Raw genomic sequence first — 26,736 nt, 5'->3', positions numbered from 1 at the left:
TACCCTCTAAGGAGTCTGACGATCAGTTTTTCCATTCAGTACATTTACTTTTAATGGTTTTAAGACTTTTTTTCTCTTGCAAAACTTAACATTAGCATTATCACAATTAACCATGGCTGTTAACGGCCATGCTAACAAAGCTAGCAGCTAGCGTTAGGATTATCGTCAACCTCTTGTTCAAATATGATCACTTCCTGCTCCAAAAATCCAAGATGACGATAGCCAAAATGCCAAACTTAACACTTCTAAACAAGAGTCCACAAACTAGTGGATGATGCTACAGTGGCTAGGTCTCACAGGCCATGCTATGGACTACTGGAGCAACATCGCACTGACTACTAGTTTGAATTGCACCACTGAACTTTTCAAAAAGAAATTGTTTTTCATAGACAGACATTTGTGCATACTGAAGTCCTCCACAATCTGCTCTAGGTTCAGTTTTGCTGCTCATTCATTCTAAAAGCATACTATAAGCAGGGTATATGCCCGAATCCTGAAGTTAAATTCAAACCCTTTAAAAATGTTTTTTTAAACTCCATTTATTTGAAGACCTTCTTGCCACTTTGAGCTCTTTGATGTGACCAAATAATGTGTGATAGAGTCTTTAATGTTTTATCAGACTATTACAGAAGTAGCATTTCCTTGATACTAGTGCTCTGAAATTGGTGAGGCTCCTAAATTAATGTCTTAATATTTCTAGGGGTGAACATGGTGTGTTTTTGAGCATTTCAGACAGCTTTAATAAACAGTTACTCTAAATTTAGTTTTTTATCCAAGCAAAATGTATGTAAAATACACTGTGTCAAAGCGGTCAGATAAAGAATGTGCAGATAGCACCGTTTGATTTCTTTCAATATGATTTAAAGTACCGAGTTCAAGAGGTAGATGCATTTTTCAGCAGAATCATTTTGAAACTATTCCAAGCCCAGGGTCACTGTCAATAAGCCACTATAACTCTTAGATGGGTGAAAGGTAAGTGAATTCCTTAGATCTAACAGTTCACAGTTCAGATTAGGTGTGAGGTAATGTGAGTCGGCCTGCATGGAGGATGTATATACAATAGAATGGCATCTTTTGCCGTGATTTTTTAAGCTTTTCATCGTTAAACACTCACCTTCCGTACGTCCGTCTCTGACAGCGTCCCCTCAGAGCTGTGGGTGAGGGCCTGGATGCGCTCAGTCAGGCTGCTGTGGCGTTGCTCTAACCTTGATCTCATCCTCTTGAAAACAGTGTCCAGGATGCTGCAGGTGTGTGAGCTGACCTGCAGGCTAGAGCGGGGCCGCTGTCCCCTGACCGACGGCAGAGTGGACTGAGGGGATGAGCAGCGGCTGTAGGACAGATTGTTCAGAGCTCAGTGTGAATAAAAGATGGTGTTAGCAGGGCTGCAGTCAAGAGTATACAGTTGGAGTTAAGAGCAGTTCCAAGCTGAGAGTGAGACTAGAGCAAATAATGCTGTAATCCAACCTGAAGCCTAAACATGCAACAATATCTCTCCAAATGTGAAAAGCAATGCTCAAGATAAATAAGATCTGTTGGCAGGACATCTGCCCCTCAAGAACCAAAAGTGAAGTCATAGGAAGCAATCTATCAAAAGTTTGGTGGATTCTAGGGTTCAGGTTAAGAGGTTAAGGTTATAGTGAGGCGACATAGCTAACCTCTTGTTTATTTCGTGATAAAAGCACCGAATTTGGCACTAATATAGGTTCACATATTTAGAAGAAATCTGGATATTGGGCCATCATAAATTTGAATTCAGATGAGGACTTTGGCCACCCCTAAGCTTTTGTTTCCAAGTTTTAACACCACAAATACTAATAACATACAAATTAAAATGAAAACATGTTTTATTACAATGTAAAGCAATAATTGCCTCTACATGTTATAGTATTGACTGGGTTCAACTGTAGCAGTAGCCAGTGCAGTTGCATATTAATACAGGTAATGTAACATGTTCTGAACTGTACTGAAGCCAGTAGCTATGCTGCTTCAGTTATTTCAAAGACCAGTGTCATTGCTGTATACTATTGAAATTATTTTATTAACTCATCTTGATCATGTCAACTGTTCATCACAGCAAAACAACTTGCCACGGACCATACCATGGCACTTAAATGTCTGAGTAAATGACAGATCTTATATTATTAATATGATACTGATGTGCTCCTGTACCTTTCTAAACAAAATTAAGTAATTCATTAAATAAAAAAGCATTTGTGTTATAACCATAGTGTGCAAGCTAACTCACAGGAGGGCATATTTTAGAAATGTTTTATTCTTAAAGCATAAATGAGAAATGATCAGTGAGTCAGCTGGACTTCAGTGGTGTTACTAGTATTAGGTGCTAACTGCCAACTGAAGGATGCAGTGCAAGATCACAGTTTATATGCCCACAGGTGATCCTGGCCTTTAATATTCAAAACTGAAATGCTTGAAAGTGAATGGGGGTGTATGTAAACATGCTAGGTAAAGTATACATACTAACAGATAAGTTTGTGGGAAATTACATATAAAAATCCTCTGTATCTCATTTGCTCAAGTATCTTCCATCAACATATCAACATATAATACAAGAACATTTTTTGTGCTTTTATCAAAAAGGAAACCATTGCTATGGTATACTGAGCTATACCACCCACTATTTGAGGAAGGCAACTGATAATTACAAGAGTAAATGCCAGAGATGATACAACAACAATTACAGTACAGGTCTAAGCCGACCTACTCTACATGTCTCTGTGCTCACCTCTCAGTATGGGAGGTGTCCTCGTGGAATGAGGATGTTTCATCTGTTAGTGGTACCCCCAGGCTCCTGAGGAAGCCCCTGTAAGAAACCAGCTGAGGAGAACTGTCAGATGTAGAGCTGGAGGTCTCACAAAGCCTGGAAACACAAAGAGAAAGTTTGAGAGTGAGCTGAGCAAACTCAAACCCCAAACTGAGAAAAGCACACAAAGCATCAAACTACAGCAAGAAAGACAGATGCTTTTTTCCGACCTCTAACATGTATGATGAACTGTAAAGTGTGTACATTTAGACCAGCGCAGCTCATTAAGTGATTACTGCTATCATGCCACACCGACCAAATAGCGCCGATGTAGAAATATTTTGACCTCCCTTCACTTTATTTTTCTAAGAAATTAACCACTTAGTTACAGGGTATTGGGTTAAGCTGTAAAAAGCTAAATCAATTGAAACTAACACCCCTGGATAGGTCTACACGGTGCCTGAGCTGTTAACACTGGTGCTAACAGCTATAAGGTCCAGGTCCTATTTGCACATTGCCACATGTCTTAACCCTTTGAAACCTGAGAAAATTTATCTGATTTCTTTCGAAAACATTGGAAGAGGGCATTAAGCAACAAAAAGAATAAATGACCCAAAAATTTAACATATAAAAAACTACCTGTAAATTAGTAAAAAAAAAATACCTTAAAACCTATAATAATTTTGTAAAATTATTTTAAATAGGTAATTATGATGATTGTAAATATCCTTTTTCCCTAGCTTTTTTCTTTTTTTTCCCTGGACATTTTCCCTAGCTTTTTTTTAAAAATAAAATAAAAATTCTACGAATTTCTTAAAGTTTGTGGAACAATTTTTACCAAGTTGTTTGCTGCCTTATTCCCATGGGTTTTTTTTTAAATAAATCAAACAAATTTACTTTGAGTTCAACATTTACATACTATTGAAAGATGTCTGAAAGCAGCACAAGAAAGATGATGTTGCTCCAGGTTTCAAAGGGTTAAGTGTGGCAACTCTGTGTCCCAAAACAAGCCTACATGCTGGGAAACTGCTCATAGGTGTTGACATGTGTATCTGTTCCTGCTTGAGTGCTCTGTTAGACTGAGGAGTTTTAGTTCTTGACATCTTGACGATTTCGAACAGTTGTCATCTTTTGTTATTGCTGCACTGCGTGCGTCGTGTGTTTCTTACTTGTTGAAGTGTGTGTCTGAGACGGGCGCTCCACAGCAGCTTAAGACCTTCTTCAGATCTTCCTGTGTGACGTATCCTGTGTGCTGAGGGTCACATAGCTTCAGAGCCGCCAGCACTGAACTGAGCTGCTCACACAGCTTCTCCACAAGCACATTCTCCACCTTAGCACAAGTGCACACACAGACACACAGCAAACACACACACAAATCAAACTGCGTATTAATTATTAACCCCTTTTTTTCTTTTGATCTCATCTTGTGTTTTCTCTCTGTTTGATCTCAGGGTGTGGGTGTGTGGGTGTGTGTGTGATTGTGTGATATGGGTGATATTTGATCACAGTGTGCTGTTAACACACTCACTGTTGTCCATGAAGCAGATGCCACAGACACTTTATCAGCACATTGTGTGGTCTGCTTCTCTTCTGCTGGTTTTTGCTCCTCCTGACAAAAATAAAGAATAAGTACAAATTAATGGCCTTACATGGAATTACAATGCACACACACATACATTCACCATAGCAAAGGGTTAATGAGCATACAGCAGTGTGTTCAGCGTCCTCAGCAGTGTCCTCAGCAGTGGCGGGTGGAGGTGCGGTGTTGGTGATGCTGGGGCTGAGTCTCTCCAGGCTGGCCCGCTGGATGACCCCGCTGTGTTCTGGGTCAAGAGCATTGAGCAGCTCTGTGATCTGTGGCTGCTGACACCTGGGCAGCGTCCTACCTGGTCTCTCCAGAAAATGTCTCAGCTCTGCTCTGGGGATATACCCTGCCTCCCTCTGGAAAGAAAAGCAGTGTGAGTATTCTTCATACAGGTGATACAAGTCTGACCCCAGATAGATTGCTGAGTGGCCCCCTAATCATTTTCTAATTTACAATAAAAATGTGTTGATTCACACTGCATAAAACATGAAAACAGCATAAAACAGCATCAAAATAGAGTTTAACCCCTCACACTAGTAACACCCTAGTGTCCTAAAAGCCTAGAAACATCCTAAAATCTCAGTAATGACCTAAAATCCTACTAAATATCCAGAAATCCTGGAAATGTCCTGAAATCCCGGAAATGTCCCAAAGTCCCAGTAAGGTCCTAAAATCCTAGACACATCCTGAAATCCTGGACATGTCCTAAAATCATAGATATGTACTGAAATCCTGGAAATGTTCTTAAATCCTAGATATGTCCTTAATCCTACAAATTTCCTGAAATTCTTATAATGAAAAAGCAATGTCTAAAAGCATGGAAACTAAAATCCTAAAAAATTTCCTTAAATCCTAGGAACATCCTAAATCCTGTGAACATGCTAAAATCCTAGAAATGTCCCAAATCCAAGAAATATGTTATAATCCTAGAAATGTCCCAAAATCCTAAAAACATCCTTAAATCCTAGAAATGTCCTAAAATCCTAGAAAGGTCCTTAAATCTGAGAAATTTTGTAAAATAAATTCCCTAAATCCTACAAATGTCACAAAATCCTTCATATGTCCTACAATCCAAGAAACGTACAAAAATCTTAGAAATGTCTGCAATCCTCAAAATGTCCTAAAATCTTAGAAACATCCTTAAATCCTAGAAACATGCTGAAATCCTAGAAACATCCTTAAGTCTTAGTGTTGTCCTAAAATCCTATAAATGTCCTAAAATATTAGAAATTTCCTCAAATCCTAGATTTTAAGTTACATCTAATTAAGGTTGTGGCCGTTTTGAGTGGAAGGTTGTCTACAAGGTGCCACAATAGAGCGAGATCCTCCCCTCTCTCTTCCAAATCTCCATCCTGCGCCCAAATATGGTCACTTGTGGCTCCCAAAAACCAAGATGGCGAGGCATCAAAGCAGCAGTCCAATGAACTAATGGGGAACATCATGGTAGCTATGTTCATTATTTTTACTATCTTAATTTAACACAATTTTTACCTACACATATCAATTTCCATTATGTATAATGTATATAAACACAAATATTTACAACTGGGCAAATGTCATAAATTAGAGTTAAGAGATAAATCAAATACATTCCCACAAAGCACAGAGTTCCTTTACTGAAGGACTATTACACTGGCTTCCATTAACAGTGGACCACATATGTTGATGCTGTATTATGATACTCAATATTTAAGTGGCTTATATGATAAGGCGCTGTAATATTATGATAGGACTAATTATGGCCTGGCACCACAGTGCATCCATCTGATGTGTACGTTACATTGTGAATCATACACAAACAATGTGAATCATAGCAAGTCTTGGGAGCTCATGAATGCTTCCCCAGAGATAGCCGAAAAACCATAGTTGGCTTGAAACGTGCCTGAGTGAAAAAGCTCATTATTGGCTGGCGGTGTGAGGACACTCTTGTTTGATCTCCCACCCGCTGAATAGATTATTAAAACAGTTGATGGATGGATTTTTTTTCCCTCCCATGCCATTAAAAGGAGGAGATTTTGGCAGATAGATATGTGTGATTCATATCTGGGAGAGGCTTCACACACATACACACATATACACACTCTTCCTCCAACTTGGAAGCCGACTGTTGTTTTGTGAGTGGCGGCAGCAACATCAAACATAACTGTGAATTAATGGAAATTCAGCCCCCCCTTTCCCCAAAGTTTAGTCAAACTCCAAAGTTTCATCCAGCTGAAGAAGACTGATTTGAAATTAAAGAGGCAGAACTGGATGCGGAGGCGTGTTGAAGGGGACGGCTGTCAGACGAACATATGGCTAGTGACTGAGTGGCTAACCAGTGGCCATATGCAATCATCTAATCATGTTTATGGCCATCAAAAAGCTGCGCATGATGATTGGCTCATCTGTAAAGCTGTCTGGCATTTATATTTAAAGCGTACACCTGAGCATGTGCCTTTGTCTCTTTGCAATCTGCTGAGATTACTCCCCTGTGTCCTGTCTGATCACATTCAAATCACTTCTGTCTTGTCTCTCACTGCAGTTTTTGCAAGGTGATGCAAATAAGGGAGAGGTTTGAAAGCATCTCACTGTGTCTTTAGTGCGAGAAGGAGATTCATCACTCCATTTTTTTGCTGTTATTCACATTCAGGCTCCTACCGTGTCCAGCAGGTGGAAGATTTCTCTCAGTCGAGGGTTAATGTCCTGAAGATCCAAGCCGTTTGCCTCTGCGGCAGGATGCTCCCACTCCCTGAGAGGAGAGGAAAGGAAAAGTAAAAACAATTGAAAAGAAAGAAAGAAAGAGAGAAAGAAAGAAAGAAGTTAGAAACCTCTTGTGGCTTACTGGCTATTCTCTCCATTCTCTCTCTCTTGTACAGAACACGTTGCTGAACCAAGGTTCCCACACTTTCTTTTATTTGTGGCGGCCCTCCATGGTTAAAGTATTTGACACCACAGATAGATTTTCTACGTTTGGAGCTGGACCATTCATTAGGGGCACTGTTGAACTACATATACCACATGGTTAGTTATACCACCACACTGTCAGAGGGTACTCTGGGCACAGAAGGAGCAGCAGAATCTCATGCAGATTGAAAGTGAAACTGTCCATTCTGCTGGGTCTAAGTTTCCATTTACAAACAAGCAGCAGCTCCGCCTCGCATTCATTGATCTGTTGTGATCAGGGCTGAACTGATCAATGAATGAAGACACAAACTGCTGCTGAGGGGAAAAAAACACTCATGGAGAGCTCTGCCTGCACTGTATTCACAAAAAAACCTCTGAATTTACACCCTGAACTTAAATTTAAAAACCTATGCTGAGGGTATCTACAGCGGGACTGCCATTAACCCTTTGCGTCAAGCATAAATCCAGCCTAAGTCTGGGCAGACGCTACATGTTTTTATTTATTCTATAAGTTGTTTTAACTCACTTACATATTTTAATCAGCCTTTTTGAATGGTTAGAGCCTGCTTAGCCGGTGCAGAGCCGCTTTCATGCTCACGATGTACAGATGAATCCAGTCCACCACAGTTTATCCCAATATAATGACTGCATTCTCAATAATGTTGACAGAAAGAAAGGCAGAATTCATTTGTGCAATTCTACAATGAACAGCGAGTAAGAAGACAAAAAGAAAAAAATATGGAGCTGCAGATGGCTGGAAGATGCACACAATATGGTGTTTCTGTTCTACAGCGAAGTTCAGTTTTACATTACAACAGACTCAACACAGATGATAGGAGACGTGTGAATAACCTGTGATGACCTCAGCACATGTGGAGGCTCCATGTGTGAGCAGGGCAAACTGAAACCAGTTTAAAGATTTAAACCACAACTCTTTGGCACAGCAGTTTGGAAATCTAAATATGAAAATATGAAATGGAACACTGTTTGGAATTTTATACTGTCTCTCCAAAAAAGTTATAAAAGTTTCCTTTAAATCATACCTTAAATTATCCGGTCAATCAGATTTAGGGACATGGATTACAAATTGTGTCTTTTGTAATGATGAAACCAAAAGTATTTGTCACCTATTCTATCAGAGCCCTTGTGTTAAATTATTTTGGATATAAAGAATATTTCTTTCAAACACTGACTGGTTCAAGTGTTAGAAAAAAAGAGATATATTTTTGTATGATTACAATTGAGTTGATATTTGGGAAAAAATATATATATTTTGAACTTTTTTTGTATGGAAAATATCACATTTGTGAATGTAAATGGACTCAGAAAAATACAAGAATTTGGGGAGCTCTGTGGCTTATTTGGTAGAGCAGGCACCCCATGTACAGAGGTGGTGTCCTCGCTGCAGCAGCCGCTGGTTCAAGTCCAACCTTGGCCCTTTGCTGCATGTCATCCCCTTTCTCTCTCTCCGCCTTTCACGCTGTCTGTCTGTCCTATCAAATAAAGGCAATAAAAGCCCTAAAAAATATATATTAAAAAAATAAAAAATATAAGAATTAAGAAAAAGATAGGACATTATATGCAAACATTATACAGACTGAAAAATGGCAAAGCTAAGAAAACACTGGACATTTGGAAAATGCTAAATATTTTTGTTTGATACTTTGGTTTGATACCCCTTATGTATATAGTTATGTACAGTTCATCCTGCATGTTTTTTTGTTTTGTCTTTCTTGTTTTTCTTATGTTCTCTTTGCATTGTTCTGTTTCTTTTTCGTTACCTGACTGAGTTTCCATGTATGGAATAACTAAAAAAAGGAGAGGGCAAACTGACCTGTCAGTGTCAACATCTGTGTCGCCCTCTTCTTTCATCGGGCTCATAAAGTGGCCCAAGAAGTGTTTCCACCTCACGGGCCCCGCTACTCGCACACCATAACTGCAAACACACACACAATCCATACACATGCATGAAAAATACATCACACAGAATAGATGAGAGCTGGATTTTAAGATTTAAAGAGTAAAAGGGCAGCAAGGTCGAGGCAGAGCAGGTCGGCAGAAACAGGGAGAAGAAAGATAAATAAATTATTGCTCTCCCTACCGGCTGGTCAGCTTCTGGAAGGAGTGAGGGTTCATGGGAAATACAAAGCTGCTGAGAACGGCCCTGAGGACGTCCTGCTCAACCAGGCCGGAGCGGCTGGTGTCAAAGGCCTGCAGTGCTCGCCAAAGCAGCACACAGTTCATGCACATCTGTTCGAAAGAATAACAAACATTCATATTTTACAGACTGACCTTTCTCTTTGTTTCATTTTTCTCTCCTCAATATAGACAGGAAGTGAGTCATCTCCGCTTCTGGTTGCCATGGAGAACATCCCAGTGCGGCTCTGGGATGCAAGAGAGGAGCGTTTCTGCCACTGTTCCCACAAATTAGCTGTGATTAACACACTAACTCGGGAGCTGATTTTTCTGGGCAAACATTTTAATTAGAAGTGTTCCCTCTGCCGTTTGCATCCTGACGCGCCACTTAGAGCCAATTTAGCCCTCCGTCCTCAAACAGGATAATGCCTTGGAGAGGGCCAGATGGTGACACGCACACAGGAGCAGTCAAACACACAGAGTCTCTACCTTGTCATAGAAGAGAGTCTGCCGAGTCCTGGGTCGCAGACTGGATATAGATTCTGGTCTCTGCTTCTTCTGTTTGACTCTGTCAGGTGGAGTCGTCCCTGGTCTGGACACTTCTACAAAACACATTGTTAAAAATTTTGACACTGGTTTTTACTTTACACATATGGCCAAAAGAGTGTGTGAGACTTGATTTCATGAAATAATTTGCTTTTGCATCTGACTTTGCAATCTGTTTTTAATCATGTGGAGGTTTTCAGCCGAAAGAAACAGGCAAGAGAAAAACTATATTCATAATTATCATAGTCACATATTTGAAATTAATTTACAGAATTATTATTTTAATGCTTTGAGAAGTTTCCCTAGATCATTCCCTTGTTTTTACTTTTTTTTGTTATTTTATTTTATCTAATTTGCTTGTACTTTTTTTGAAAAAACTAACTTCTTGTTAATGTCTTGGTCTTTTTTCCTGTCTTTGCCTCATTGCCTTCTTCCCATGTTTTTCAAAGAAATCAATTTAATGTTGTCCGACACTTAAACTAACAATCTGAGTCTGTCAGTGGCAAAAACATGCAGTTTTAGTGGACATAAACTGATGTTGTGAGCACGCCCTGAATGTTTACATCGCAGCCTGGCTTCAATACTGGACCAAATTCAAAAAATGTTTGAATAGGATACAAAAACATGTGAGAATAGGAGCCAGACTGAAAAAATTCCCTTTACCTTAGGATTTTCAAGTTTATTTGACATGAAGAAAACCACAGCAACTCTGCATAGTTGCAAATGTTTTAAGACAAGATGAGACAAGAGAGAACAAGACAAGACAAGAGCAAGGAAAATAAAGAAAGCATAATGAACAGTATAATGAGTATAAAAAAATGTAAAATTCAACAGTTGAAGAAATATTTACACCAATTGCACATGAATAATTGCACATTGTGAGGAACTGCACATTTCCTTTTCCTATTTGTCTATACTGTATACATGCTAAAATGCTAAACTAAGACAGCAACCATTTTTAACAATATTTGCTAAAGACGCTTATGTGTAGTCATTCTGAGCATGTTAGCATCAGTGTAAGATAATATTTTTTTCCACAGTCATTTACTGATTTGGATGAGTTCCATAATTTAACTGTTCCCATACCTAGTTTAGTGCAGACTGGAGCGATCCTTAAGTTATGGCTGTCACTGAAGCCGAGCTGGTCCAGGAATAGTTCATAGGAGATGGTGGATGTGTTATTGGGACTGTAATGATTCCACAGCCTAGTATAAAGTAAACACATGCAGGATATTTATATTTCATTAAAAAGTACAGTTTCACGTGTGACTATAATGTCAGGAACATCCAAAAGAGGTAGAAAAGAAAAGAGGTCATGCTTTATGCTCTGCTCTATCTGTTCTCACGCACAGCACAAGTGTGTGTGTGTGTGTGTGTGTGTGTGTGTGTGAGAGAGAGAGAGAGAGAGAGAGAGACCTGAGCACTAAAACCAATTAAAGCCATTGAAAATGAACCTGTCACATACAATCCTCTAGAGCTACATCCAAAAAGTGAAGGAGCATTTCTGAAATGGATTTGACTGCAGGGCCCGAAGTTTGAAACATTGATTAGCACGCGGTCATCCTGAGACAATGGCTGACCACAAAGTTAGTGCCAGTGATCTCATCCTAGCCAGCAAACCCACCGCTGAGAATACTGCAGAGAGCCGGGCTGTGCTGGTTGGATGACGGAGTGTGTGTGTTCAGACCTGTAGCTGTGGAGTGTAGAATAAAGCTTTGATTCTCTCCCCGAACTCGCCAGAGCCTGACCCGACCCGCCGGGTTCGGGCCAGGCCAGGCTTTAATTTCTCACTATTCCCTCCAGCTCGATTCAACAAATTTATGTTTATTTATTAGATTTCTTTATGAAACTGATGTGATCTGTCACATGTTTAAAGGACACTTTGGCAAGAGTTTTAATGGACTGAGTCAAGAGGGAAAGAGAGAGAAAGAGGGTGGAGAGAGAAAGCAGACGAGAGAGGGATGGAAGAGAAAGGGAGGCTGCAAGGTGAACTGGTTGGTAGTTTCTGCTTCTCCCTCCTCAGCAGTGGAGGAGATGTAAATAACATGCAGCGGAGAGTGCTGATCAACATCAACGTGCTGCATCGCCATCGCCATGCATACTAGACACACCGAGGAACACTGCCTGCTTTGCCGAATACACGAGATGACAAGACAGAGAAGAAGAAGTGGTGCAAGAAAAGATGCCAGCTCTTATCTTGTAATACATCTATTAAATCTTTAAAATTGATTTAATTTATAATATATAAAATGTAATATACAACAGACCTATTTTTAACAGAACAAATTCTGGTTTTAATCAGACTCTGCTGTGGGTCAGGATCAGGTCAGGCTAGGACAGAAACTGTTGGGTTCACACAGGGTCGGGCCAATCAGAGCTCCGGTGTGGAATGAAGAGTGCATGAGTGTGTGTATGTTTGTGTGTGTGTGAGTGTACGTGATATAGTACAAAGGACAGTGAGCTGCTGTAAGAGGGACATCCATTCATTAATGAAGACATTTGAAAGCAAAGCAAAAGACAACCTTAAATGATTTAGTCATTGTATTTCAAAACACAGTCTTTCAGTCCATTGACAGTATGACAGCCTGTGTTCCCCCCTGGTCATCAGAACTTTGCCACACCCTGTGGAAGGCTGACAGCATCCTTTGGCGTCTCTATGAGATGCACTAGGCTTTCAGCTTATTCCAGTGTAAACGCATCTGTGAAGCTCAAAGAATAAAAAGTGAGAAAGTTCATGCAGGGAGCAAGGGAAGTGGAGGACTCAAACAGACTTTTAGCCAGGAAACTGCAGTTTGTCTGCCATGTGAAACCAAAAGTTGGTGGTGTTTTAACATGATGTTATGTAACTTCAATCTGTCTGTCAAATAGGCAACTTATGTCACACACGATGGATTAATGACAATTGTGTAGTCATTTCAACCCAAAACATGACATTTTGCTAACCCTAGCTAACCCTAGCCAGTTAGTTGTGTTGCCTAAACCTAACCATGATGCTTTAACAATTTGAACTAGAATTACCACTATCTGGTGCCTCACACACATCTTCCCCCAGCAGCACATAAGATCTCTACAATCAGCACAGTTTCAACATTAGTGTCATCAGTTCAGTAATGGACCAAACGTTTCCACTTCTGTTCCTGAGATATGATGTAATGGACAGAAAAGTGTTTTTGCAGGACATTATGATGTCACGGTGAAGTTGACCTTCAACCTTTTGGCTATAAAATGTCAACTCTTCATAATTTTATCCAAGTAGATGTCAATGTATAACTTTGTTATAATAAGCATATGAATTTTTGAGTTATGGCAAAAAAAAATATTTGATGAGGTCACAGTGACCTTGATCTTTGGCCAACAAATTCTAATCAATTCATTTTTTAGTTTAAGCGGATAATTGTGTCAAATTTATAGAAATTCTCCCAAGCTATTATTGAGATATCACATTCACAAAAGTGAGGCAGATGCAAGGTCACAGTGACCTTGACCTTTGACCTATAACCACCAAAATCTAATCAGAAAGCAAATGTGTTCTGGACTCGGCTATTGCTGGCACAGCGGCATAACAACGTGTGACAAAGAGTAACCAGGAGACAGCTGTGTGTCACACACACAGACGTGACGTTTTTCGGTGTCAGTATCAGACACAATGGTTGTGAGAAAGCGTGTTTCTCATTAATAACCAAGATTATGGCGGGCCGCCGTAGTCTAATTTGTCCCGCCATAGTCTCAGTGGAGCTGAACTGTTAATTAGGAGCAGAACTAAAACACTGTTGGGTTCTTTTTTAGCGCAGTAGAAGCAAAGATGCGCATCAGAACGTCAGGCGCATTAAAAGCTAAACTAAACCGTTCATTCTGCTGGGCCTAAAACTCTCTTTCACTTACAAAAATATCCAAATACCTTTTCTCATCTATCAGTCTGATCAGCTGTGAACATATCAACAGATCAATTATCTTCCTCACAAGTGACATTCAGCTGCAAAGGAGATAAAAAAAGAACTCTGCCTACTGCCTACTGCCTACTGCGCTGCACTCACAGATCACAAAAAATGTCAGATATTAGAGTGACATCACAGAATGCCATTACAGTGGCACCCCACTCCCTGTCATTAATTAATTTTACACCTGATGGTGTCTTTTTTTACCATATAGGGTATATGGAGAAAATACATGCTATTTCCACAAAGTGCACTGCCACAATCAATGCTGTTGCTAATAACTGATATATCCCCGACTGTCATCATCAAACAAAAAATGTACTTAGCATATAGTATATTGAAATATATTATAGTATAGTATAGTATAGTATAGTATAGTGTTTTTGTGGGGGTATTTCATCTAAAAACATAATGGCATCATGGTAAAAACTTGGCTTTTAATATGATATTTACTGATGTTACTACTACTACTACTGATGTTAGTTAAAAAAATAAACTAAATTAGAGTAGAAAAACATATCAATCTATAATATTTTGTAATGTTTGGTTTTGAAAAGCTAATTTTATTTGTAGAGTGATACGAGTGTGAGTAATATTAAAGTGGGCCCTAACGGTTAATGGTTCAGTCATTGATGTTAGCCACTGCTGCTATGTTTTGCTCAACTAACTAACTATTCGGTCTTTGATAGCAGCTTCGGAGAGGGCAGCCACAGAAAGTGTGCTGATCTGACAGAGAGCTGGGGCTGTCTAGGATCTGACCCCCAGTACAAAATGCATCGAATGTAGGTCTCGTTTGACTGGAGAGGTTTCAATAGTACTAGCTACCAATACCCAGTGCTAGGAATGCAGTGCTATATAGCAGTTTTTGGGACAGAATGTGAATGTTTGCACCTTAGTAAGCAGTAAGCTTCTCTGTGTGTGTGTGTGTGTGTGTGTGTGTGTGTGTGTGTGTGTGTGAGTGTGAGTGTGTGTGTGTGTGTGTGTGTGTGTGTGTGTGTGTGTGTGTGTGTGTGGACAAATTTGACAGTGATCTGTTGTGTCAACTGCGATGTTTACCACCATCCTCACCTCTCAAACTCCTTGTCTGTCAGATGGATGCAGTAGTTGTCCAGGATGCGGCGGAACTCGTGCCGCTGGACATGTCCTTTTCGGTTGTAGTCAAACAGTCCGAACACTCTGATCACAGTCCTCAGGTTGCCTCCGATCTGCGGGGTTCACACACAGTGACTGACAGCAACAGCAACACTACACCTCATCGGTGCCTGTGAACTCCTGAACCAGAGCGACTTGTGAGGCTCGGCTCGCCGGAGCTTTCATCTCTGTGAACATGGTTATTGACACGCCCGCCTTGATCTGTGGAAGCCCGGGTCGATTCCCCAAAGTGCTGACAAGTGATGAGGCGGGAGGGAGGGAGGGGAGATGCAAAGATGGCTGGGAGACAGATGAAACAGAGAGAGGAGGAGGAGGGAGGGCACTAAGGGGGATTATGGGTCAGCGCAGCACAGACGGAGAGGTTTAAGGTTTACAACAGCAGCTTGAAATGGATGAGCTCCTGTGTTCCATGACTGAAGACTGGGAAATATTCTTACAGGTGATCTGATCTGAAGGATAATATCTACTCATTACTTAACTGCAGTTGCAAATATTTCATTTACGGATCTTCAATAGCAAAGCTTTAAGTAGATTAACTCTCCGAAACTTGGAATAACACCATTTTTCTTGTGCTGCTTTCAGATGTTCGAATGTCTTTCACAAGTATTTAAACCTTTAAACCCAAAGCAAATTGGGGTGATTTTTTTTAAACACAGGAAAAAAAGGCAATCAGCAACTTGGTAAGTAATGTTCCACAAATTGCAAGAAATTATTAGATTTAGAATACGTTTTTTGGTTGTTTGTTTTTTTAAATAGAGAAAAATCTCTAGGGAAAAAAGAAAAAGGCTTGAGAAAAACTATACATATGATAACATGTATAAAATTAGGTTACAGAATTATTATACTTTTTATGAAAAAAGAAAGACATGGGAAAAAGGCAATGAGCAACTTGGTAAGCAATGTTCCACAAATTTCAAGAAATTAGTAGATTTAGAATATTATTTTTTAAGTATTTGTTAATTTTTAATAGGGAAAAAATAAATCACAGAAAAATTATTACAGTTACATATTTGAAATTAGGTTACAGGTTTTTCCACTAATTTCCAGGTAATTTTCTTTCCGTTTTTTTGCTAATTTCTTGCTAATTTCTGGGTCGTTTTTGCTTTCGTTACTCTCTCTTTTTCCCATTTTTTTGAAAGAAATCAAGACAATTTGCTCAGGTTTCAAAGGGCTACAGTTAAAGCAGAGGTGGTTAAGCTGCAGTGAGGAATTTGTTGGACATACATATAACTTGAATGTCACAGTCTTGAAGTAAATCATTGTTTCGTTAGACCATTTTATGCCAGAGAAAATAGCTTAGAAAAGTATGTCATGAGCACAATTCACATGACAACTTGACAGCTCATTAACTGCCGGGCTAATGAGAATCCTGGAGTCTAAAAACAAGGTCACGGGCCAAGAAATGCTGAAAAACAATTGTTAGAGAGCATCATGTGACACTAAATATTCTATTAAAACTCACAGAACATTACAGATGAAACTCTGATTTACCAGCTTCTTAAGTTCGGGAGGCCTTAGTTACAGCCACGGTGTCTGGAGTAATATTAATGGCTCTGATAATACTCGGGACTCAGAACACCTTGGAGTTTTTCTCATTTGCCCAATTTAAAGCCTTTAACAAGGTTCCCACACATTTTTTCTTTTTCATTATAGTTACCCCATTTCAAGGGGCAGCCCTATTAAATAAAGTCAGAGATTCAAAACATCAGTCGGATACCCCTCTGACAACTGAGATTGCTTCAAGTCGAGCAGTCATTTAAAAAAAAAATACAGATACAAATACAGTATCCTGTGCAGTGTACTTCTGGGGATGTTTTGGTCCCCAGATTTTGCTGTGGAGTGAGTGCTCATGACTTTCATGCTAATCTTTGGCATTCTGCTCGGTCGTGGTGAATTTGCAGCTAACAGTACTTTAATACAATACCGTCTCTGGCTTTTGTTTGATATCTAGTGTCGGCAAAATATATTGTTGCACATTTACGACCCGTAGTTAGCGCTATTAGCTTGTTTACTATCTGACATACAGAAAATGCCGAGCAGACTCTCAAAACTTGCCGTGGTGTGGAGTTTTCACTCAGCAGCAGCTTCAGTTTCTTTGGTCACCAGACATCACAACCTAAATATCAATGTCTAACAACACCGGTGGCCAGCTTTGTTTGAATAGGAACAAGAGTTAGATAGTCAGATAACATCTCCACACTTACAATAAAAACAATAATCACACCATTCCATTAAAAAACAACAGTTGGTATAATGGGTGCGTTAATCCTAAAGTGCCATAAAATGACTGTTGTAACACTGTCTCTGTGTCTTTCTATCTCTCCATCAGTTAAAGCAGATTAAAGCCCAGGCTATTAATTTAAGTTTTACAATGTACACACCACTCCATTTATAATATGGGTATTGAATGAAGCACTCCATTTGTATTCGTTTAAAGGTACTGTTGTTATGTTTTCTTAAATGATGCCCAGCCCTACTGGTAACCCTGTTGCTTAAGATTGGGTGGTATGATGGTATTACAGTATACCAGGGTAAATCCTAAATGTATGTTTTTCAATGCTGTTATAAATACAGGTGCTCCTCTTTCTATTAATTGTATGTAGTGCACAGCACAAACCACCAGAGCTCAGTCTCCAGTTTCTACTGGTGGAACAGTCAGCTGAGCTGAAAGGCACAGCAACACTTAGTGGTGGGGAAAGGGAAGTTACAGGACTGTAAACAGCCAGCTGCCAGCATGCAGAGAAATGTGGGGAATAATGTTTTTTACATCTAAAGCCTCCTGCAGACTGAGATTTTTGCAGTCTTATAATTTTAGTGCAGCTACACTCTACGACGTGGATTTAATATATTTGGGTACAACATAAAGTTTGATGTATGCAGACTGAATCGCAAGCTATTAAGCATGTCCAGTGATGTCAATATGCAAGGACAAAACATCCTCAGCATGTGTCATCAATCTACACCACTGTAGTAGATTATGTTTAAAACATAAACAAACATATAGAGCCCTCACTATAGTGGCATTTATGTGTGTTGAAAAAGAGAAGAGGAGGAAGAAGGCGGACGCGGTCGTGGCTATAGAAAAAAGGCCAACTTGGCACGCCAGACTCCAACGAGAGCTTGGGGCGAAGTATTTATTAGCATCGATTAGCATTTAGCATTAAAGACAATGATGGCCGAGACAACGGCCATGCTTGAACCTCTCTCACTGTGTGACATAGGACCACCATTTTAGAGCCAAAACCAGATACCTGAACCAAGATATTGACATGTTTCTGTCACGATGGTCATCTTTCATCTGGGACAGCCCAAATTGCATTCTGTATAATGGGTTTAAGTTTGTGAATTAAGGATTTATTTCAACCAAAATGGAGCTGGTGATTGTTGGAACAAAGGATTTCTTAACTAGATTACAAGCAACGAAAACAGGTTCTGGTGAGTTTTATTTTGTTTAAATAAAGTGTGTTATATGAATTAATGAGGCGATGACACCTCATCAGTCTTCCATGACCAAGAAAAGGTTGAATTCAAAAGGTGTGCAGTTGTATTTCTCTGTTCAATAAGGAAAACAGGTGTGAGAATCTTAACATTCTATGGGTTTCTATTGTGTATTTATTAATCTGAAAAGCTCAAAGTAACTAGCATTACAAGTACAAGTACAAGTAACTAGCACACTCGCTGCAGTTCAAAATGTTTCCTTTCCCAGATCCAGGTCTGTGACTAAACTGGAACAAACTCTAGTATCTTTTATAAAAGTCTCACACACTTAATGGACATCAACCACCTCACCCACCACTCTCTAAACCATTTCCACTCCCTTTACTGGCTACATAAAGGACATGCTACTTTCCACATTGGTACTGAAAGCTGGCACCTTGATAGTAATCATGAGCTGCGGAGCTGTCCAAAATGTACAGAATTCCAAGAGATACTGGACTGCATTTAAAAGCGGCTGCAATATGGGCCCTCCCTGTAGGTAAGGCGATATATGAGCCTGACTCTGACTAACACAGTGAGCAGTCTGGGATCAGAGCACTGAGGAGCTACAGGCACAAAGAGATTATATACATGTGTAATTTGGAAGCCCTTCATACCCCGGGCTGCTGCATGATGACGCTTTGGATCAGGTTAACATTGTCAGAGCTCAGTTGGAGTCAGTCTGAACGACTAAGCGCCCTGGCCAAGTCCAGCCCCGGCCCGCCTTCCAATGTCTCTGCCACGCACCAGCTCGCTGCATAGCTCGGGGGCGGCATGCTAACCACCGAGGAACGGGAGCAGAGATACTAAATATACCCCCGTTGACTCTTGGGTAATCAGAGTCTTCTGTCGCCCAGAGAAGTCTCTGTCTAATTGCACTCTGATTAGACGAGCTGCCAAGTCTCTCAGTGAAAGGCGTGGAGGGAGCGTCCCTCATGTGCAGTTACACTGACATTGTCTCCACAAAGACGCAAAGTAGAGCAGATGGAGTAAAGTCAAGAGAAAATATACAAGATGCTGACCTCTGAAAACAAGCGGTTCCGGGTTTTGTTTCTGTAATTCCAGATTTCCACACCTTAACCCTTTGAAACATGAGCAAATCAGCTTACTCTGTCAAAAACACTGGAAGAAGGCAATGGGCAACAAAATAAACTACTACTGTCTCAAAAATTTGCAAGATTTTTCTAAAAAGTATGAGAAAAATGACCTGAAAATTAGCTTTGAAAAAATAAAAAATAAAAATAAAAGCATTAAAAATTCTTTAAAATAATAATTCTGCAACATTTTAAATATGTAATCATGATAATTGGCAATAAACAAAGTTTTGACCTAGATTTTTTCTTTTTTCCCGAAATAAATTTCCCTTGCTTGTTTAAAATAATTTTTTTTTTGCAATTTGTGGAGCATTCCTTACCAAGTTGCTCATTGCCCTATTATTGTCATGTGAATTCAAAGGTTTAACCCTTTGAATTCTGAGCAAATTGGTGTGATTCCTTTCAAAAACTTTCAGTGAGAAAGGACAACGGGCAACTTCACAAGACATGGCCCAAAAATTTGCAGATATTAGTGAAAACGTTGAAGAAAAATTACCTGAAAATCAGAAAAAATAAAAACAAAAACAAAAAAGACCCCAAAAATGCTGAAAAATGTATTTATTTAACTTTTTTTGAAACAATTTTAAACATAAAATTATTTTAATTATCAAATCAAATTTTTGAAACATTTTTCCCAATTTTTAGACAATTTTCTAATAATCCTCTAATAATCCTTTTTAATTTATTTGTAATTTTCTTGACACATTTTGCTAATTTCTTACAATTTGTAGGACATTCCTTGCCAAGTTGATCACTGCCTTTTTTCCCATGTTTTTGAAAAAAAAAACCAAACAAAAAAAAAAAAAACACACACACACAAAAAAAATTTGCTCATCTGAATGCAACACAAGAAATTGGTTTTCAATCCAGGTTTCAAGGGGTTAAATACTTTTGTGCTCCAGTAAAACTTTGAAAATCTCCACTTTTTGTAGTCTAACAACTTCAGCTCGCATTCAGGCTTCCTTACAAGCATAACAATTAGCCCTGCATTTACACCACCTTTCATTCTGCCAGAGTCAGGGGAAAGAGAAGAGGCGCTCCACAGCAGCCGTGCGTTTAAAAAAAGATCAAATGAAAGTGAATTTATTAAAGGCAGATATAAATATGATTCTCTCCCCTCCCTCCCTCCCTCCCTCTCGCTCCAACTTAGAGGATTCTGTGCTAATTAGAAATGTGTTAAAATCACAAAGGAGGGAGAGAGGAGATCATACGGTATTAATGAACAGAGACAGAGGGATATCATCCAATCTCCATCTCTATCTCCATCTCATCTCTCCCTCTGCACACACACTCCCCCTCTCCTTTTATCTGCCTTTGTTTCCTCCTCTACTCAATTCCCTCGCAAACTTTGTTTCCCTTTCTTTCCTTCCTTTTGTCTTTCAGCCCATGCCCCCCTCTGCCTTTTTTCTCTGACAAATTCCTTGATAATTTTATTTTTTTATCTCCAATTTCAGCCCCTTTCTCTCTCTCTTTTTCACCCCCTCTCTCTCTGCACTCCCCCGTCTTTTGGCGGTGCCAGCGCTCCATTAGGCAGCTGTGTTCTGGTTGGCGTGGTTGGAGGCCTGGCGCTGTGCCGCTCTCCGAGAGTCTCAGCAGCCCTCGCCCATCCGTCTGCCCACCCAGCCCCATGGTCCTTAATTAATGAAAGCTCTGTTGTTTTTGTTTACCGGCCTGTTATATGCTAATCCAGCAAGCCCTGCGTGTGCATGCCCGTCCTTCCTCCATGTCTGCTTGTTACCCTCTCAGCTGATTGGTATGATCTCGACAGCCGGGACCCAAAGTCAGGTTTGATATCGCTTTGATCACAGTGTATTCTCGTGCACAATTAAACGGTCAGTTCACACAAACAGCAAAACAACATATTTTCTTCCGTACCTCTGTTGGTATCTAGCCACGCAGATAGTTTTATTGTCCCAGTATTGAGAAATCTGTTTCCAGCCAGTACTATGGAGATTAATGATATTTTCTATGTATTCATTTTTACGTTTACATCTCTTTCAGTGTTTCAGTTTCTTTCCACTCACCTCTATTGTTCAGAGTTATGGACATTCAAGGTTTGGCTACTTTATGATGTCTTTTTTTCTTTTGTACATGTTTTTTTCACGTGTTCAAAAAAAAACTATTACTACTATTACTATTAAGACTACTGCTACTAAATGTCTCAATTATCTTTTGTATGTTAGGTTAATGGCATTTCAAGCAATCCAAGCCAAGCTGAACCTCTCCAGGGCGAGTCATCATAGATGAGCAACTGTCTTCACTGAATATAAAATATCAGCACTTTATAATTTTATCCTTCTAGGCATTTGTGTGAAATATTGTCATGAATAGTGTCTGAACTTTTGATTTATGGCCAAAAACGTGATTCATGAGGTCACAGTGACCATATTCATTCTTGAGTCCAAGAAATTAATGCAAGGTGTTCTTGAGATATTGCTTTCATGAGATTGACACAAACACACAGTCACAGTGACCTCTGACTACCAAATTCAAATCAGTTCATCATTGAATCCAAGATGACGTTAGTGCCCAATTTGAGGAAATTCACTCAAGGTGTTCTTGAGATATAATGATCACAAGAACAGGACAGAAGGGGTCACAGTGACCTTGAACTTTAACCTACAATCCCCAAAATCTAAACATGACTGAGTCCAAGTGGACATTTGTTTGTACTTTGAAGGAATTCCTTCAAGGAGTTCTTGAGATATCGGATTGATGAGAATGAGAGGTCACAGTGTCCTCTGACTTTCAAATTCTAATCAGTACATCACAGTCAAAGTGGACGTTTGTGCCAAATTTGAAGAAATTTTCCAAGGGTGTTAGATATCATGTAGATGGATGGACAGATAGACGGCCTGAAAACATTATGCCTCCAGCCTCAGCTTTCGCCAGAATAGAGGCGTAAAAAAAAGCCAAGATACAAGGCTGTGCATATAACAGTTAGATAAGTTAAGGTTGCCTGTAGAGCTTTTGACCACTAGCAATGCTATAAAGCTGTTTTTATCAGTGGGTGTCTACACAAGACAGCCCCTCCAGGATGTTGCAATCAGGTTTGCAACAATTAACGCAAATTTAACAAATTTCTGTGAATTCAGTGTGACACTGCAATTTTGCCAGATCACCACAACTTTTCTGCATAAACTACCTATCATCATAGTTTCCTGTGAGTCACAAAACTCTACAAAGATGTAGATATGTGCTACACAAATTTACCTACAAAAATTACAGCTAACAACTGCAAAAAGAATTATCAAAAATAATTCAGGCATAAAAAGTCCCACATACAAATGTTTAAAAATGGTGTGAAAGCTTTATTCATCTTTGGTGAGGTTACTTAGAAAACTCAGAACAGTGTGGATTTATCTTCACTCCAAAGCAGCAGAGGCTCATGGGTACTTAAGTATTTAGAACCACCCGCAATGCAAAAGTCAGACTGATGTGGACTTGCATGACAAAATGCCATCAGATTAAACCCACAAAACATGCTTTTATTGTTTTGTAATTTGGGTGAATTGACCCAATAATGCCACTCAGTGCTGTTAAGTAACACCACTGATATATTGCTCCAACTCATTTTAGCAAATATCCAAGCTGTTTAATAACACGCAGCGTGAAGACTGACAGAATTAGATCAGTTGTCCTGCACAGCTCTGGGATTAGCTGGCTCTGTTACTGTGGTGAAAGTCATAGTGAGTGGTCAGAAGGGGTTGGTGTTTGTGTTGTATTATGTCTTTATAACAAACTGTCATCACAGATACTGTCTGAGTGGATCTTTAAAACCGCAAATGAATGATTTTCTTTTTTTTAAAATTTAAACCAGGTTAAATTTGTATTCATTTGTAGAGTGCAGCACATTGATTTGCTCAGCCAGTAGCTACTTTATCTTTTTTGTAACTGCAGTTCATTCAAAAAAATTGTATTTTAGTAGTTAACATTAGTTTAAAGGACATTTAAAAATTCAAGATATATATTGTGTATGACATATCATTGTAAAGCCATATCCCCACCCCTATGTTGAATGCCTCACAGCAAAAGGGGCCCAAGTTCAGATCCGGGTTGGGGTGAGGTTTGAACATTCCAAAAACATGCAGGGCAGCGTGTACATACTGCAGCGTGTGACGGGAGCCTTGCCAAACTGCAGCGGTTTGAATGCTTGTAGTCTTCACACTGGCAGCCTTGTTGCTGTGACGCTTCTGCTGATGTAATGTATTTTCACATTTATAAGCACAAATTCCACTTATTTATGAAGTTTTGCAGCTCCTGCATTGCTAATAACATGGTTCTGCCAATATTTCACAATAAAATACCTTGTGTCAACAACTGAAGGAATTCTGTCAACAGAGACGTTGACTTTTATTTTGAAACGGAAGCAGAAACGTTTGAGTACAACAGATGTGTTTGTATTGTCTCATCTCTATGACAAATGAAGACATTGAAACTGCAGTAAGAGGTGGTATAGAGTCAATATAATTATCAAAACACCATTTTCACTGCGTATTTCTGCTGACAACTCAAGCGTCATACGTAAAAACATTGGAAAGCCACCGTTTCTCTAGATGTGCCGCGGCTGACATGCAGCTAAGATGTGTCTGAGCAGCCCTGTTCACACAGGCAGCATTGATGCTCTGACGTGTTAACACGGGCACTGAAAAATAAACCAAGGTACGGCAACACTCACGCACTGCTCATACACTGCTCACGCAGGCAGTTGTATCCAGGCTTAATTGGTGACTCTAAATTTGCCGTAGGTGTGAATGTGAGTGTGAATGGTTGTGTGTCTCTATGTGTCAGTCCTGCAATAGTCTGGTGACCTGTCCAGGGTGTACCCCCCCTCTCGCCCAGTGACAGCTAAGCGAGAGGCCCCCTCATGACACTTACAGGACAAGCGGTTACTGACAATGAATAATTGAATGCATGAAACTAAATTTGTTCTTATGTGACATTACGAGTTCTTTAAACTGCTTACCTTTATTCAGCTGACCTCTTTAAACACATGAAAATATCTTCAATAATTTGAAACCTTCTCAGCTGGGTGTAATTAGAGTGATGATTAATGACTCGTGATGTGTTAGCGTCTCCAGCCCTCCTCGCCCCACCTGTATGTTTGTATAAACAAATACTGTTTGACATGGCAGTGTGTGCAGAGGGTAAAACGGGTCCGCTGTTTTCATTCTGACACTATTCTGTACGAGACAAAAGGATGAAACCTAAATTCATGAACCTTCAAACCACCAAATGAAACTCTAATGAAAGGAGTAACCTGGTTCTTAGAACATGACAGGATATCTGTGTAATAATGAATATGTAAAGTGTAGCACTAATCCTCACAGTACAGTCTCCCTCCTGATTTAAATGTTATTTAGTGTCACAGACAGAGCTGCATCGCAGTATTTTCCCTCAAACTGTGCCGACTTGTAAACAGTGTGTAACGACATGGCTTTAAAAGACACTCGACTCTCCTTTCGCTGTCAGCCACAGCTCCGCCGTGCTCGCTCTAACCTTTCCTGTCACTATGAATTATGGGAAGGAGACAAGCGGAGGGATAGGACTGCTCTCTGAAGAGGAGGGATGAAAGAGGGAGACGGGAAGTGAGAGAGAGAGAGAGAGAGGAGGACGGAGAGTTGGAAGGGAATGAAGGGAGGGAGTCAGATAACAAATGGGAGCGGAGGAGGAGAGAAGTGACAGAGGGAGCGTGAAGAGAGGAGAAAAGAGAAAAAAGCGAGAGGAGATCAGACAGCGATCACAAGAGAGCGCGCAGATGAACTTTCTTTTGTCTGTCAATTAGAAGGCTAATTTCTTTCTGGTCGGGCTCCAGAGTGCCAGAGACAGGCGGCATTAAAGTGGAGCTCAGAGGGATAATAAGGGGCTCTGGGACCGTTCTGCTGCTGTCGCTTACTATCCAAACATTAGTATTACAAAGACACAGCATAACCTACACAACATGGAGGGTCTACAAGAGGGCCTCCCACCAACACTGGGCTCCTGAAATAGAAGCAGATTAGACCACAGACCCCCATGTGATGAAGATGAACTCCTGGGAATCCCCGTATGGGAAGCTTCCTGCTGTTGTGTTGGTTTAATCAGAACTGCTCGGGAGAGGGAGAGCTGTTAGGAGAGATATTTTTACACATTCTCAGCTAAAGATATAGATTTTCTCAGACTGCCTTCTTTATATACAAAAACAAAATATGTCCCCCAGACCAGTGTGCCTATACACTGATACATCCTGTTACAAAAAGTCCTGTCTTTAGCCCTATTCACACAGGATTAGTATTACCTGGAGATCTCTGGTAATTTGTAATTGCAGAGGATAACTGTGATTTTAATCTCATGCAAAACAGCTATGTCCATAATTTGTAAAGTAAAAATTCCAGGGCAAATTACCTACCATATTTGGGCAAACACAGAGGTCACGGGATGATATTAGTCCCATGTGAATCACCATTTCTGTGATTTGCTGGTGATTTGGGGATGTTTGGTGTTTTGTGTTTTTTGGTCATATAAACACTTCAGTCGGACTTTAACTGGACTCTGCATTCTGTGCGTGCTCCAAGTCTCCATGCAGGCCTCCTTCGGTGGTAAGAGATCGGGACTGTTTGTCACTATAGAGGGATGAAGGGGTGCTGCAAAATGGGCAGGACACTGAAAAAAAATTAAGCACTGAGGAGGGACTTGTGTTTTGAATTTTGGCTTAGGTGAGGGACATACAACTTGAAAAGGTAGCATTTTATATTTATTTTAAATAAAAAAGTCACACCCCAGCCACCCCCCTTCTCTGATGAATAACAGTCCCACAACACCAGCAGGGAAGCTAAGCAATGTCCTGCTGTGGACAGATCCACAGCAGGACATAGTTTGGCCACCTAAAAAAAATATATACTCATTCACTATATCTGAATATTGTCTCCTCTTTACCTTCCACAATAAGGCTGTCTAAACCAGCAGCTGTGCCCTTCAGAGGAGTAAAATGACTGCTTTTCTCAATGGCATCTGGTGTTTTTAATATAAGGACTTCAAATCCCCATCAGCGAGGGACGTACACTTAAAGTGATATTGATTTTTTTTTTTATATGGCTTAAAACTAGGGCTGTCAAAGTTAACACGTTTATAACAAATTAACACAAAATAATTTTAATACCACTAATTTTTTTACCCTGGATTAACACA

General features: G+C 39.9%; 1 protein-coding gene across 1 annotated transcript in view; it reads right to left on the bottom strand.

Moving 5' to 3' along the window:
* efcab6 (EF-hand calcium binding domain 6) overlaps positions 1–26,736 on the bottom strand; it is a 73,647-nt gene that overhangs the window by 23,867 nt on the left and 23,044 nt on the right. Inside the window, exons 6-15 of the mRNA XM_042510927.1 lie at positions 14,915–15,051; positions 10,998–11,116; positions 9,855–9,967; positions 9,331–9,479; positions 9,060–9,165; positions 6,984–7,070; positions 4,469–4,702; positions 3,931–4,055; positions 2,744–2,878; positions 1,115–1,328 (exon numbers count right to left, since the gene is read on the bottom strand). Coding sequence (XP_042366861.1) covers positions 1,115–1,328; positions 2,744–2,878; positions 3,931–4,055; positions 4,469–4,702; positions 6,984–7,070; positions 9,060–9,165; positions 9,331–9,479; positions 9,855–9,967; positions 10,998–11,116; positions 14,915–15,051 — 1,419 coding nt within the window. The remainder of the gene's footprint in view (positions 1–1,114; positions 1,329–2,743; positions 2,879–3,930; positions 4,056–4,468; positions 4,703–6,983; positions 7,071–9,059; positions 9,166–9,330; positions 9,480–9,854; positions 9,968–10,997; positions 11,117–14,914; positions 15,052–26,736) is intronic.

This window comes from Plectropomus leopardus, chromosome 22, assembly GCF_008729295.1.
Source record: "Plectropomus leopardus isolate mb chromosome 22, YSFRI_Pleo_2.0, whole genome shotgun sequence".
Classification (NCBI taxonomy): Eukaryota; Metazoa; Chordata; class Actinopteri; order Perciformes; family Serranidae; genus Plectropomus; species Plectropomus leopardus.
This window is presented reverse-complemented; position numbering and strand designations above follow the sequence as displayed.